Genomic DNA, 13,824 nt, shown 5'->3' with positions numbered 1-13,824 from the left:
GGTTGCCTCATGTCGACAAATCATTTCCACCGAGCTGTTTGAGTCAGCTGTGATATTTATAGGGTGGGACCTGAGGCGGGAGAGTCAGAAACTGTGAGGTTGTCATAGCAACACAACTCATTCGAAGAAGTGCTGGTCCTACGGAGAAGGCTTTCTTAATATGTTACTGGCTGGTTTGCAAGGGAGTGTGGCTTAGCTCATGAGCAGGATGCTATGCACTCTGATTTGGTCCCAGATTTAAGTAGAGGACTACAAAGGCCCATCCACTTTTATGAATGACATGTGCACTTTCTGACTCAGTGGTGAATGTTTGCTCGTGTTCCAGGGCAACAGAGGGAGGACCGGTGTAGTGGTGGCCGCGTACATGCACTACAGCAACATCTCCGCCAGGTGGGTGTTCTACAACTACTGCCCCAAACACACACACACACGCACTGCACTGACTTGCGGCACTATCACAAGATGGTGCTGCACAGCTGATGGCAGATAAGCAGCAGGACATGTGGGTGTGAGACGCGAGATTCTTACTCAAAGAGGATGATAGAACCTATTTGAGCTGCAAAAAAGTCTTGTCTGACTTCTCCAAGGAAAAATAAAAAGGTTTCCTCCCTTAATCACTGAGCGAAATATTCTCTCTTCAGTGCTGACTCGTCTCTTATTGGCATTGTTATTGTGATATTATTATGACGCAAACCTGTATATTAAAAGACGACATGATGTCACCATAAACTGTGGAATTTATTATGAGATCATTTCAAAGCTTAATACCAAAACAATGGCATCCAGAAGATGTTCAGTTTTTCTGTTATTTGCGAAACCAAAACACTGCTATTGCAAAATTGCCGATGGAATATTAAGGCTAGTAATATTACAGATTCATGACAAAAAGTCAATATATCTATATATAATGATGTACTGTGCATTGTACTTAGTTGACAAGTGTCAAACTGGTTCACATGGTGTTAGTACTGTACTGTAAACTGATAGGAAGGATAGTTTAACCTCAAAGCTTGTGTGTATCATCCTTGATATACACAATTTTTTGCCTTTTACCAGCGACTCATAACACAAGACACAATCTGATTTCTTCTGGAAGCACCGACATTCATCTGCTTTCCCATAATCCCCTCTACCTGTCTCAGAGATCTGACTGATCACAGAAGCTTGAGCTCTAATTTTCCGAGGTCACATGTGGACATGCTTTGTTGGTGATGTAGTTTGTGATGCACTTTTGAATCGTATTGTCTTTGACAAAACGTCCAAATATATATGACAAAATTCAAGTTCCTCATGAAAAGAAAAAGAAGGGTAAATATAAATAAAAATGGCGGCAAAAAATAGCCATCTTTACTGTGTATTTTTGTTTCAATTGAATTGTTATTTTAAATACATGAAGTAATTAAATTCCTATTGTATTTATTGATGAAAAACATTGGAAAGTAAATTCCTGAAACCAAAATTTAAGTTACATGAAATCAAAGCAATGAAAAGTTGGATTTGGTCAAAATATGTTATACACATTAGTTCAGGTGGAGCTATTTACATACACAGTACCACACTGTTTTTTTGTTGTCAGAGCATCAACACTGTTTTTGTGATATTTGGTGTTTAACAACTGTTGTCTGTTGTGTGCCGCAGTGCCGACCAGGCTCTGGACCGATTTGCGATGAAGCGTTTCTATGAAGACAAAGTGCTTCCTGTCGGTCAACCATCGCAGAGGAGGTCAGTGCCCTTGTCTCTCTTTGTTTTTAGAAAGATTTTGACCCCCAGCCGACCTCTACCTCTACAACCTCCCTGCTGACACACCAGCTCCTCATGCAAACATTTGTTTACAATGACAGCCCAACATACTGGAACCGATACTGTGAGGAACATTCTTTAGAGTGGATGCTCAAATCATGCAGCAAAACAAGGACAGTGAAAGCACTCAGCAGAGAATCTGACATGGAAACTGTGTCTATGGGACACAGTACAGCGGTCAAGGAGGATGAATCTGTCTGGGCATCACATCTTAACCTGCGTTTTGTCTACAGGTATGTGGAGTACTTCAGCGGTCTGCTCTCCGGACTCATCAAGATCAACAACAAACCTCTGTTCCTCCACCACGTCATCATGCACGGCATCCCCAACTTCGAGTCCAAAGGCGGTGAGCGTGGCACGCCCTCACTCTCAGGACGTACACGACTCCTACTTGACCGTTTCTGTTTCTTCAGGCTGCCGTCCCTTTCTGAAAATCTACCAGGCCATGCAGCCCGTTTACACATCTGGGATCTAGTAAGTGTTAAAACACACTCCACTGACTTTACAAGATGCCAGGGACAGTCAGCTCGTAATGACTCGGTCATAAAAAGCCTGATTTTCCTTAAAGCTTCTCCCCTTAACTCCCCAGCCTCCTCATCCACGCACGTATATAATTCCTCTGCTCTGTTTACGCTCTACGCTCACCTGACATTATTGTGTTTAGCTAGCCTCCCCTGCTGTCGGCTCTTGTTTCCCGGCTGCAGCTCCCGCAGTCCTCTCTATTGTTACTTGTGAGCGGAGAGCCAATGAGTTGGGGCGAACAGGCGGTTGCGTGGAAGCCTGCGGGCCTTTCCTGCCACAGGACCCCGCTGATTCCCAGGGCCAGACAGGAAGCGTTGGATTCCGCGGATTTCTGTTGTTGTTTTGAAGCGGGAGGAGCGCTGTCAGGAGGAAGAGGCCTCCACTGGTGTTTACAGTGTGCGCTACACACTGTAAACGGTAGTAAAGGAATGTTGCACAACTCTATGGAACAGTAGTACAATATGTCAGGGGCATGGCTTGAACGGATGATGAGGTTACTGTATCCTCAGAAAGGGTGAAACACACAGTACTGCGACGAGTTTAAGCGCTACTTACAAATGAGGTAAAGATGTGGGAGCAGCAGTATTCGTGAAGGCTCTGATGCTGTCCCTCCATATGGGTCTTTCTTTTGTTGGTGTGCTCATTGGCTTAGGCCCTGCCAATGATGTCACATGGGAAAAACACATGGAATCATGAGGAAGACTTTTGATGTTCCAGATTGAAGCAGACATTTAAAATCAAAACACCCCATTGTTCTGCTGTGTATAGCAATGAAGCTGCTTCTCATCATGCCGGGCTTGTTATACAGCAGGTGTACATTCACTGTTGAATCCTCAAACCTCACTGTAAACATTTTTACAGCTTCCACAGGAATCAATGGGGAAGTGTGAAAGAATCAGCACCAGATCAGCTCTGGACGGTCGCCTCCTTTACATTCCTTCCAACTTTCTCTCACATGCTCCTTATTATCACCCCCCTCCAGCCTCACCCCCGTCCTCCTCCTGCTTTGATCCGACCCGTCCAAGTCGCACAATCATGTAGACACTAATGCCCAAAATTAGGCCTGCTCTGCGGCGTGATTACGCTCGGCGCTGCTCACTGTGCAAGCGCAGGGTTGAGTCTGAGACGTCGGCCATGTGTGGGCTGAGCTCCCGGAGAGCAGAAGTAAACACAGCGATGATTTTACAAACCAGTGTTTGCTGCAGTAATGACTCTCCTTCTTCTCGGGGGAATCTCCCTGATGCTCTTTTCATTGGGAATACACTGTAATTACACCAGAGTATGGAAGTACTCCTGCACTTGATCTACTGTATTTTCCAAACAATGTCTGTTATTGACTGCTCTACTGCAAGTTGGAATAGTATTCTTCTGGTTCTAGTGCCACTCCTTGACTACTTTCTGCAGTCATCACGACCCAGTCACAGCCTGACTTGTATGCTTATTTACAAGTAGTACTCTTGATACTTGTGCCACTGTCCCCAGTGCTACTACATTGGCTTATTCTTGAGCTTATACTACTCCTTTCACTGCAACAACCTCTGCGAGAGCCACCTCTGCTTCTCCTTCTACTGTTGCTGTGAGTGAAACTACCACTATCCGTCAGTGACAAAATCTGCTCCTGCAGCACTATGGAAAGCGGTCTGGTCATGCATCCTGGTTTTCTGCATTAGTACACCTTACTAGTGAAGCGAAAAAACATCACTAGTAATACAAGTACACCAACAAGTGTCACTAGTACTATAACGGACCAAAAAATGTCCATTGGCAGTACTTTTTGCGGACTATTGCGCGACTAGACTATACTAATGGAGCATAAATAATCGACTATTTTCTGTTATTAGTGTTACTGGTTGCTACTAGTAACACTATACAAGTAAATGCTATAGAAAGTTAGCTTGATGGACTCCAGCAGAAGAGCCAGTATGATACACAGGTCTAACCAAAACAAAATAATTCTACTGCCTTCACTACTTTTCCAGCTATCTTTTCGACTGCATTATCAAACCACCACCACTTGTACAGCAGTTACTCGTTCTTCTACTGCAACTCCAACATCAGCTATCATTGCTATGGACATGTTAATAAAGCTGCAATTACAACTGTAATAACTTCTGCTCTTTCTACTGTACAACCACCAATGCTGCTACTCCTACTGCCTCTACCCCAACACTCAACCCTCCAACTCAAAACAAAAACTGTACTCCACATATCAAACCCCTGGCCACAGGGCCAAATTTGGGCCAACAAGTGGTTTTATCTGGCCTGGCCTTCACTTTTGAATGACTCCTCAACAAGTAGAAAGGAGACTGATTTTGCACTTAATTTTAAAAGAGTGTTCATTTAATATGACTTAGTATTGGCTGTTGATTTTCACGTGTGCTCACATTCTGCTCTTTGTCTTCATAGTAACGTCCAGGGAGACAGTCAGACCAGCATCTGCATCACCATTGAACCGGGGCTTCTTCTGAAAGGAGACATCCTGGTAAGAAAGGAACTGAAATACTGCTTTTATCTCTAAAGCCAAGGTGGAACAGCCTAAAGACTTTGACGTGTCACTGGGTGCTGGTAGCGGATTCAAGCTGTAATGTAGTTTTTTTTTTTTTTTTTTTCTGATTTGAGAGAGATGCAGTAAATAAAACTGTGGTTTATAGTTTCATTCACTGAAGAAATAAGGCCGTAAAGATGTGAAGCAAAGCAGCTGGTCTGGGACCCACAGCTCAGCTTTTATAGACCCTCATTAGCACACATTACGTTTTCTGGAAACTATGAAGTGGAACTGCTCATGTATTTCCTCTCGGCAGACATGACATTTTCTGATCTGTGAGGGATTTAAAGAAGATCCTTTGCAATCCATGTACACACAAGGCAGACGTTTGTGTCCTCACGTTATAAAAAAAAGCCTCTGCCGATGACTTGCACTTCGTAAATGTCCTGTTCCAAGTTGTCGTAATGCCAAAAGTCGGCTAGTTTTTAAGCAGCACTTAGCAGACCTGATATCTCATTCTTTATTCAAGAGACAGTAATGGAATCTCTGCAGCCCGATGTCTCCTGTCGTCGGCAGATAACAGCTCTGTGAGGCTGATGGCCAGAATAAGTCAGTGTGGAGTGTTTTGGCCAAGTATAATTCGGCATTTCAGGTTTAGTCACTGCAGATAGGTTTCACCTTTATGATAGGGAAAGTTGCCAAATCCCTCACATTAATGAAGAAAAGAGAAGAGTAATATAATTTTAAAATATTGTAAGATTAGAAATAATTAAATAAATGTTTTTTAATACAATTTTCTTATTATTTTTTTCAAAATACATAATAAATAAATATATAATAGGATAACACCATGTATAAAATTGTTGTAAAAGAGATGTGGAACGGGAAAAAATGTGTAGTATATTGAAACTTGTCTGATAATAGAAACATTTCAACAAAAATAAAAGTCTAAGTAGCATGAATTTATTTATCAAAGATACACAATGAGTTTGAAAATATATTCAGGAGGTAAATAAATATTCTATGTTACAATAAATAAAAGAGTTACAGAATCAAATTGTTAAGTTTAAACATAACGGAAGAACAGCAGAAAAGGTGACTTGCTTTGACCTTTCAGCTCAAGTGCTACCACAAGCGCTACCGTGGCTCCAGCAGAGACGTGATCTTCCGGGTGCAGTTCCACACGTGTGCAGTTCACGACTTGGGGATTGTTTTTGGGAAAGATGAACTGGACGAGACGTTCAAGGGTAATATATTTTATTTCTTTTGGATTGAACAGACCAGCACAAGCTATTAGTGTTGTGTCACATGAAACTATTTTGTCTTTGTAGATGAAAGATTCCCAGAATATGGAAAAGTGGAGTTTATATTTTCGTTCGGTCCGGAGAAGATTCATGGTGAGAATAAACATCTTTTTGACTTTGTGGATAGTTATTACTAGTAATTACTATTACTGGCAGTTTTGATCCCACCTTACTTCTTAATTCAGGATTTCACAAAATGTTAAAAAAGGAGAAAAAAATAAAATAAACCTGATGCGAAGAGGTGTGATGTTAAGAGGTGTGACCTATTACAAACTAGACAAATAATCATTTGGTAAAATTATATTTTATGAAAAAGTATTCCTGAAGATGTAAAAATTTAAACATGTATTTAAGCTTATTTGTCTGAATGTAATTTCAAGACTAAAAGGCTACAAATAATGATAGAAGATATTTGAAAGAATCGAAATATATTTTCATACTTTAGAAGGGAACTGACATTAATTTCCACCATAACGTTAATATTATTGACGGAAACTAAATCGGCACTTGCACTACACTCCTAATACTTGCAGGACTGTCCTCTGGACCCTCTTATTTCCTCCCACCTCCTACACATGTAAATTTATCAACGTTAAGTGTCAGGCCACTAAAGTGTTTGACACATTATTTTGGGTGATACTCACATGCTTGGTCTGCCTCTCGGTACCTCTGGTCAAGGTATGGATCAGCTGGAGAACGGGCCGAGCGTATCGGTGGACTACAACACCCAGGACCCCCTGATCCGCTGGGACTCTTACGAAAACTTTAACCAGACCTGCGAGGACTCCACAGACGGTGAGTGCTGCAATTACCGGATTTAAGCCCAAACTCATGTTTACTGCAAAATACAACTATTTCACCGACGTTATCACCCAACAGCTCATCTGTGTAAATATTTTCCCCTCTTCTCAACATGCGGTGCAGTAAATCTACACACACTCGCTGCAGTAATTACATGTTTATGACACCGAGTTACATTAAAAGTCCCACTGGAATGTTTAATTTAAGCAATACTTTCCTTATTGAGCATTTTATGATGCTTTTTGTGTTGTTTCCCTGTTTCTGGAGTTATTTAATGAACAGAAACACTTCCCCAACTGACTGCTTAAAACAGAGCAGAACTTCCTGCTGTTGATATTTCACAATATTTATGCTCACTCATGCAGTTATTTTGTAGAGTTAATCCTGGGCAAATGCCTATTTTCTCTGTCGTCTACTTCATTGGGAATTCTTTGAATCTTCGGTGCTTCCTTTCAAGCTGAGTTGGTCCAAGATCGACTAGTGCTGGTTCTAGAAGGGTTTGCTGACTATCAAAGACAGATTAATTGACTCTGTGGGTTTGCAGAGCAGCAACTCAGAGCAAATACAAGTAAACTATTTCAGATAGGATGTGAGATTTTGATGTGTGTGATACACACACGAAGAGCCACTGCTTCATGTGAACACAGTTCCAATATGAAAGGACTGGATTCAACTTGTTGGATTGAAATTTCATTCGGATCAAGAGGGGTGGCGCATTGTTGATCTGACCTGATCGAATCTCCTTGGTTGGGCTGAGTTTTGTCTGACTGCCTACTTCGCGTGACCTGACCTTAACAAACGTGAGTCGTCCTGCACCATCCGTCTCTTCGACTGAAGCAGCTGCAAAGCGGCAGAAAAACTAAAAACTCACTGCACAAAGAGTGAATGTTTTTTTTTGTAAAATAATGTGAAACAAATGTTTTGAACAAAATACAACTGACATGAAGTGAAACAATGCACTATTTCAATATCTTTGTTGGGACACATTGCTAGCTTACGGATGGAGCCTTGTTTCCTAATGGTGGAAGTAGTGAGTCTCTTCTATGCTTCTGGTTAAATTGATTGGTTTGACGGTACTATGCCATTTACCCATGCAGCCATGTTGACTGACTGTGCTGTAGTATTGTAAGTGTAGTCTGCCGCTGATGGTCTTGTAAGAGTGTCCTGGTTTCAGAGCTCACTAGGTGGCACTCTCTGCTTTAAAATGTTTGGATTACTACCACCACGGAACCTCTCATCCTTTTTATAGCAACAGCGCCACCTAGTGATCTCAGAATATAAGGACACTGTTTCATGAAACCCGCATCACTCCTTTACTACCTGGGGTTCCGCTCTGCACTATTGCATCCAAAATACCCTCCATGTTGCTCTGATTCTCAAATTTGGTCAGGTAGAGGAAAAACAGTATAAAGAGGTTAAACCTGGTCAACACTCTGAGCGAGTCAGATCCATAAAGTTGGGCAGTTCATTTGTGTTGAACTCAGATGTAACACCTGTCGTATCCTGGTTTGACTCGTCAACCCCATCCAATCGAACCGTTGACTCACTATGGTATGTGACTCCAAGGTTAACTGACAGTTCTAGATTTCAGACATGAGTCAGGAAGGATTTTTGTTCCGTTTTCAAGCTGCCGGTGAGGAGACTTCTGTTTCATTTGCTGTCAATGTAGCGTATATAGAATATGTAAATATTTATGAGACTTGAGGAGTTTGTGGATGTTTCTGGAGTCAGAATAGTAAAGCTGGAAATCATGGTCAGACACTTCAGGCTCTATTTCAGTCTCTGCCGTTATTACAAACACATAGTTGAACTTCTCGACAACCCTGGTTTACATAACCGTGTCCTGCAACCACGCTCTGACCGAGACATGTCATTTCTAAACTGAGCCTCAGATTTTGCTTATTGAAGGATGTCTTGGAGCTTTTAAGAGCTCGCACACATTTGGTCGATCATGATGGCCTCCCTGACAAGGCTCTTTTTGTCCCAGCGTCATGCAGCATGGTGCTGTTTGTGTCCGCGAGGGAGTAAAAAAAAAAAAGAAAGAAAGAAAGGCGCTCACATGACGAGGTCACACCAAGTTCCCACATGGGAGCGGATGCTTTATGACACAGCAGCTGATGTGCCTCTTGGATATTTAGCTGTTATTTCATACTAAAATCAATGGCTGTTTCTATCAGTGCAGGGGGCGCTGCTGCAGACAAGTTGGCCTCAGTGGTGAGACACATTTTCTGAGAAACCTGTTGAGTCATGGAGAGCCTTTTTTATCTGAGCCACCCAGACCTGTCTGGTCGATCACAGCGTGATAAATCCAGCATCGATGCCTCCGTGCCTGTGAGCCAGTCCAGTGTTCTTTAAATTTAGCCGCACTCTCACCATGACATCCCCATTAACCTCCAACGCGCAAACACTTGCACTTCTTCTATTTAAGGGTGGACCGTAACGATCTGTAACAGCGACGTCGATGCTTTATGAGCGGCCGTAAACGGGAAGCGGCCGCTGACCTTCTGAGTAGCTGGTAAACAAATAAAACCGCCCAGGGGTAAAATGAGGACAGAAGAGTTTCCTGATTTTATTTTATGATTTCCGCTGAGAACTCTTCATATGTTTTTGTTTTTCTGGTTCTTTGCTCAGCAGAATAGGAAATGCAAATGTTGCGTGACCTGTGCAATCTGATCATTTCCCCCAAATCACATTATATATTGTTTATTTGAAGCTGGTAAACTACTCAAATCCTTGCAACTGTTTCATTCCTGAGTGGGTTATCAATAAACTTCATAAGAACATGCATTTGTATATGGAGAATTAGAACGTGTGACATACTTAAGTTTTGCAGAACAATGCAGAAACCAATAGCATTTCTTCACATGTACACATGTTGTGTACCTCTTTTGGAGTACAATATTCCGCACTACTGTGTCTTTAACTTTACAACATTCCAACTCAAAGTGAAGCCACTATGTTTGTTGCAGCTTTCAGTCCAGCTGCTGCCACGGTGGGAGCGTAATTGCTTTTCATTTCAGCGACTACAGAAAAAAAAAAAAATCATCATTTTGGTCGCCGACTGACCGCCGTTCCATCAACAGTCCGGCTGCTTCCATCCCTGTGGTTGAACCCAGGAATGCCCCACACCGCGCCGGGCCAGGCAATAGTCAGGTCTGAGTGGGGCCGCTGGCTTCACGGTGGTACGGCTGAACCACAACTGAATATAACTCTTGACTTTCATAACAAAACATACCATTTCAATCAAGAGCAACGTTGCTACATTCAAGTGGTCACTTTCACTTCTCGGATTCAGTTTCATTTTTTGATGAAATGTGCATGAAAATGTCTCAATGTCCAGTGCCTTTGTAGTTACATTTTTCAGCTCAGCCTTTTTGTGCTTTAAATACATATTGTGAGCAGTAGAAATGAGTGACTTTATACTGAATGGAAATCCATTTTATTTATCCATTTATTTATTATTGGATCTTAACTCCGGATTTGGAAGTTTTCTGGACTTGGTTTCAGCCTTTGACAAGGTGTAGGAATGTTAAGGGTTTGAATCCCACTAATAGGCAAAAGTGATTGCTCCAGTAATAATAATATTCAGAAATCCTATCTAGTTTTAAATTATGTAAATGACATATGTTTTTATTTGAATAGCTTGAAAATGATTCCTCAGTGGACACAGATCGTGTGAGCAGAAATAGAACTCCCCTTGGTCATCAACGCTGCTGTGCTTTTAATGAACTTTTATGGTCTTCTGTTTGCGCTTATTGGCTTATTATTTCTGTCTCCCTGCTCTTTTGTCTGCGTGCAAGACTCTGTTTTTAAACAAGTGACCAACAAATGAAACGGGCAGAAACATTTTAAATGAGTTTTTCTCATACAAACGTACGTTTTTCACAAGTGACGGTGGAGGAAAGGTCTGAAAATGCATGGTCTGACTAAGCAGCTTTGAGGGCTGTTTCCTGAGCTTACAGGCGATATGTCTTCCCCAGTGTTAATTGCTGGGAGAAATAGAAGCTGCTGGCGAAGTGTTCTTGGGTTTGTAGTCCGTCATCCTGGCACAACATTGTGCTGTGGAAAGTGAAAGAATTTCAATCGATTCGAGTGAGCTCACTGAGGCAGGAGGCAGGAGGATGTGCGGTTTGAAACTGTCGCCTGCCACATAGCTGTCACAGGTTTGGACAAACAACATGCAATGATCCAAAGTGAAACGCAAACAAAACAAAAAAGGAACGTTTTCATTATTGGCTGTATGAAATTGCTTGTCTGTGGTTACTACACATTTATGTCATAAATATCTTTGTGATTCTAAAATAGAATCAAATACAATACAAGTCAGTGGAAGAAAATAGTTTTGAAAGTTCAGTTTTAATAATAAACTCAATTCAAAAATAATAGTAATTTAATGTAAGTATCATGACAAAAACGTTTTCATTTTTACTTGGATGCTGAAGTAATGCAGCATGAGACTTGACAAAATTTTGAAAGAGTTCAAGTACAATTTTTGATTTTTATTTGATCATGAGAAACATATTTTTGTCTATAGTTTTACAGTAGCAGAACAGTTTGTTTGTTTTCTCCCCATTTTCCCCTCTGTTATATAGCAGTACTTGATAGACACAGTGTTTCAGCAAATTATTACATTGAATAGTCAAGACTTCAAATCGAATTGTTTGTTTGTTTGTTGCCATAAACAAGAAGCAGTAGTTGATGGAGGCTAGTGATGGCTAATTCAGCCCAAAATAAACTGAGAGGATAATAGAACATTCTTTCAGGAGCGCTCCAATAACCGCGACCGGTGTGATCTACACAAGTAGCTCTTTCTCTGTAATGGAATTTCACTTCATTGCCAGCAGAATCTTTGTCACCCGATCTGTTTACTAATCGAATCAATCAATCAATCTACCTTCATACCACGCGCCAGAGGAGAACAGCAGAGATTTTCTGTCTATCGTCAAACGATCAGAAAACTGGAAAAAAAAGTATTTTATATGTAAAATGTCTCCATACAAATTTGTATTTAATATTCTAAATATTTAAATGTGGAAAGTCTTTGACTGTCAAATGAATGAGAGAGTTGAACTTGTGGTTACTGTAGACGTCACATTGTTTTCCAAAATGATACGGCAAAGTGCAGATTAATCTCCCACGTTGAGCTTTGAAACATTCTTTCATGCCCTGCGTTGGGCTCTCCTCGTGAGGAGCTGTAGGAGTTAAAGACAAACTCCTCCGCTGGACTGTGAAGCTCTTTTGTCCGAACTGGCAGGAGGAGGAGTGACTGAGAATGTCACCGCTGCTCAACGAAGCCTGAAACTCTCTCGTATGGTCAAGTAAGGACGATTCCCCGCAGCAGAAGCAGCTGACCTGATATTATTTTGTTTGGTGAAGAAGTCGCGGAGTTGTTTCGCCGGGACAGAGCGGTGAAAAGTTCAGCAGCCGGTTCTCAGAGCGTGTGAGTACTCTTGACTTAAAATACATGGTAAACTGTATTGCTCATTTGAACCAGCTGCACTACTTCTTTCTGTTTAGTCACACGTGATGTCATTCAGTGACGAATGATTGACAGAATATTCCAAATCAGAAACCAAAACCTTTAAAATTGAGGTTTTTATTCCCTCTTCTCTTATGTGTTATGTGGAAGCTAGACACAGTGATGTTAAAGCTCAAGTCAGACTGTTGACTTTGATTCTAACGCTTCTTTGTAAACTCTCTAGTTTGATGTGTGAAAAAAAAAAAAATATATATTGAAAAACCCCTAAAAAGACTTAACCTGTGTCATACAAAAAACAGAAATATGACTTACTATTGCCTACAATAGTAGGACATGATTATGAGACAATTTACTGCCCAAAATAAAGAAATAAATAAGTTAAAAATAACAGTAATAATAATCATAATAATAAAATGTGGACAAAAAGTTTACTTTGAGATCAAATGTGCAAAATTATATATATATATATATATATATATATATATATATATATATATATATATATATATATATATATATATATATATATATATATAATTTAATAGTGATTTTATATTTATTTTTTAGATTTATATGTGATTTCATTCGTCCACATTTTGCATATATTTCAAATATGTCTTAAGAGAGTTCAAATTAAACTTTTCATTTGAACTCTCCATGTTGAAATTATGGATGAAGAAAGAAATTGGATGCAAGTATATCACAGGGACAGTGGATGCAGAAAGGTTTGGAGATGAAGTTACGGAGGCCAGACGAAGAGGGTGTGAGCGTGTGGAGAGCAGAGGCAGGGAACAGGTTGGAAGAAGACATGGAAGTACCAGGCAATGGATGGAGAGGAGGATGACCAATGAGGTTCATGGATAAAGGATATGTGATGGAATTGAAAAAAGCATAGCTGTGCAAGGTTGGAGTCACGCAGTGACTTCAAGGAGGATTATTCCTGCACTGGTGTCCACCAGAGGGCTCCAGGAGGCGTCAGTCTTCTCACCTCTATTCATTTGTTGCTTGAATTACTTGCAGGAAGTGAGTTGGACTCTGTACAATAGCAGTATTCCTCATGTACAAACAGAAACGGTTGACCGGATCCCCTTCCATAAACCCTTGATGGCTGGATGTATTACCTATATGGAATGATATTGCATGTGTCAGTTTATAACAGGATTAAAGGGACCTGAGTGACTCAAGCATTTGACGTTGGCAAAGTTTGCGCCCAGGTTTGTTTTGGTTCTCCCGCAGCAGTGTTTTGGGATTGTGTTACAAATTATGCTGGAAATAATCTGGGATTAATGTTTTAACCAAGTGCCAAAGAAGGGCATGGGAACCAGCCTCCAGAGACAAAGAGAGAACAGTGACTATTAAGTTACTGTTCAGTGAGTGTGTGTGTTTCTTTGCTTCCTTTCGATCCTGTAAACATTAGTCAAAGGCGGCGTCTG

General features: G+C 40.9%; 1 protein-coding gene across 11 annotated transcripts in view; it reads left to right on the top strand.

Moving 5' to 3' along the window:
• The window catches only part of tns1b (tensin 1b), a 136,317-nt gene that overhangs the window by 97,375 nt on the left and 25,118 nt on the right, over window positions 1–13,824 (top strand). For 9 of the 11 annotated variants that reach the window (XM_053877602.1, XM_053877598.1, XM_053877606.1 and 6 more), the window contains 8 exons: window positions 326–390; window positions 1,639–1,722; window positions 2,034–2,146; window positions 2,214–2,274; window positions 4,729–4,804; window positions 5,925–6,054; window positions 6,139–6,206; window positions 6,786–6,906. In XM_053877602.1, coding sequence (XP_053733577.1) covers window positions 326–390; window positions 1,639–1,722; window positions 2,034–2,146; window positions 2,214–2,274; window positions 4,729–4,804; window positions 5,925–6,054; window positions 6,139–6,206; window positions 6,786–6,906 — 718 coding nt within the window. The remainder of the gene's footprint in view (window positions 1–325; window positions 391–1,638; window positions 1,723–2,033; window positions 2,147–2,213; window positions 2,275–4,728; window positions 4,805–5,924; window positions 6,055–6,138; window positions 6,207–6,785; window positions 6,907–13,824) is intronic. The other 2 variants (XM_053877599.1, XM_053877610.1) reach the window with 1 other exon arrangement.

Source organism: Synchiropus splendidus, chromosome 10 (assembly GCF_027744825.2).
Source record: "Synchiropus splendidus isolate RoL2022-P1 chromosome 10, RoL_Sspl_1.0, whole genome shotgun sequence".
In the NCBI taxonomy this organism is placed as follows: Eukaryota; Metazoa; Chordata; class Actinopteri; order Syngnathiformes; family Callionymidae; genus Synchiropus; species Synchiropus splendidus.
The sequence above is the reverse complement of the archived record's forward strand: the minus strand, read 5'-3'. Positions and strand labels throughout refer to the sequence as shown.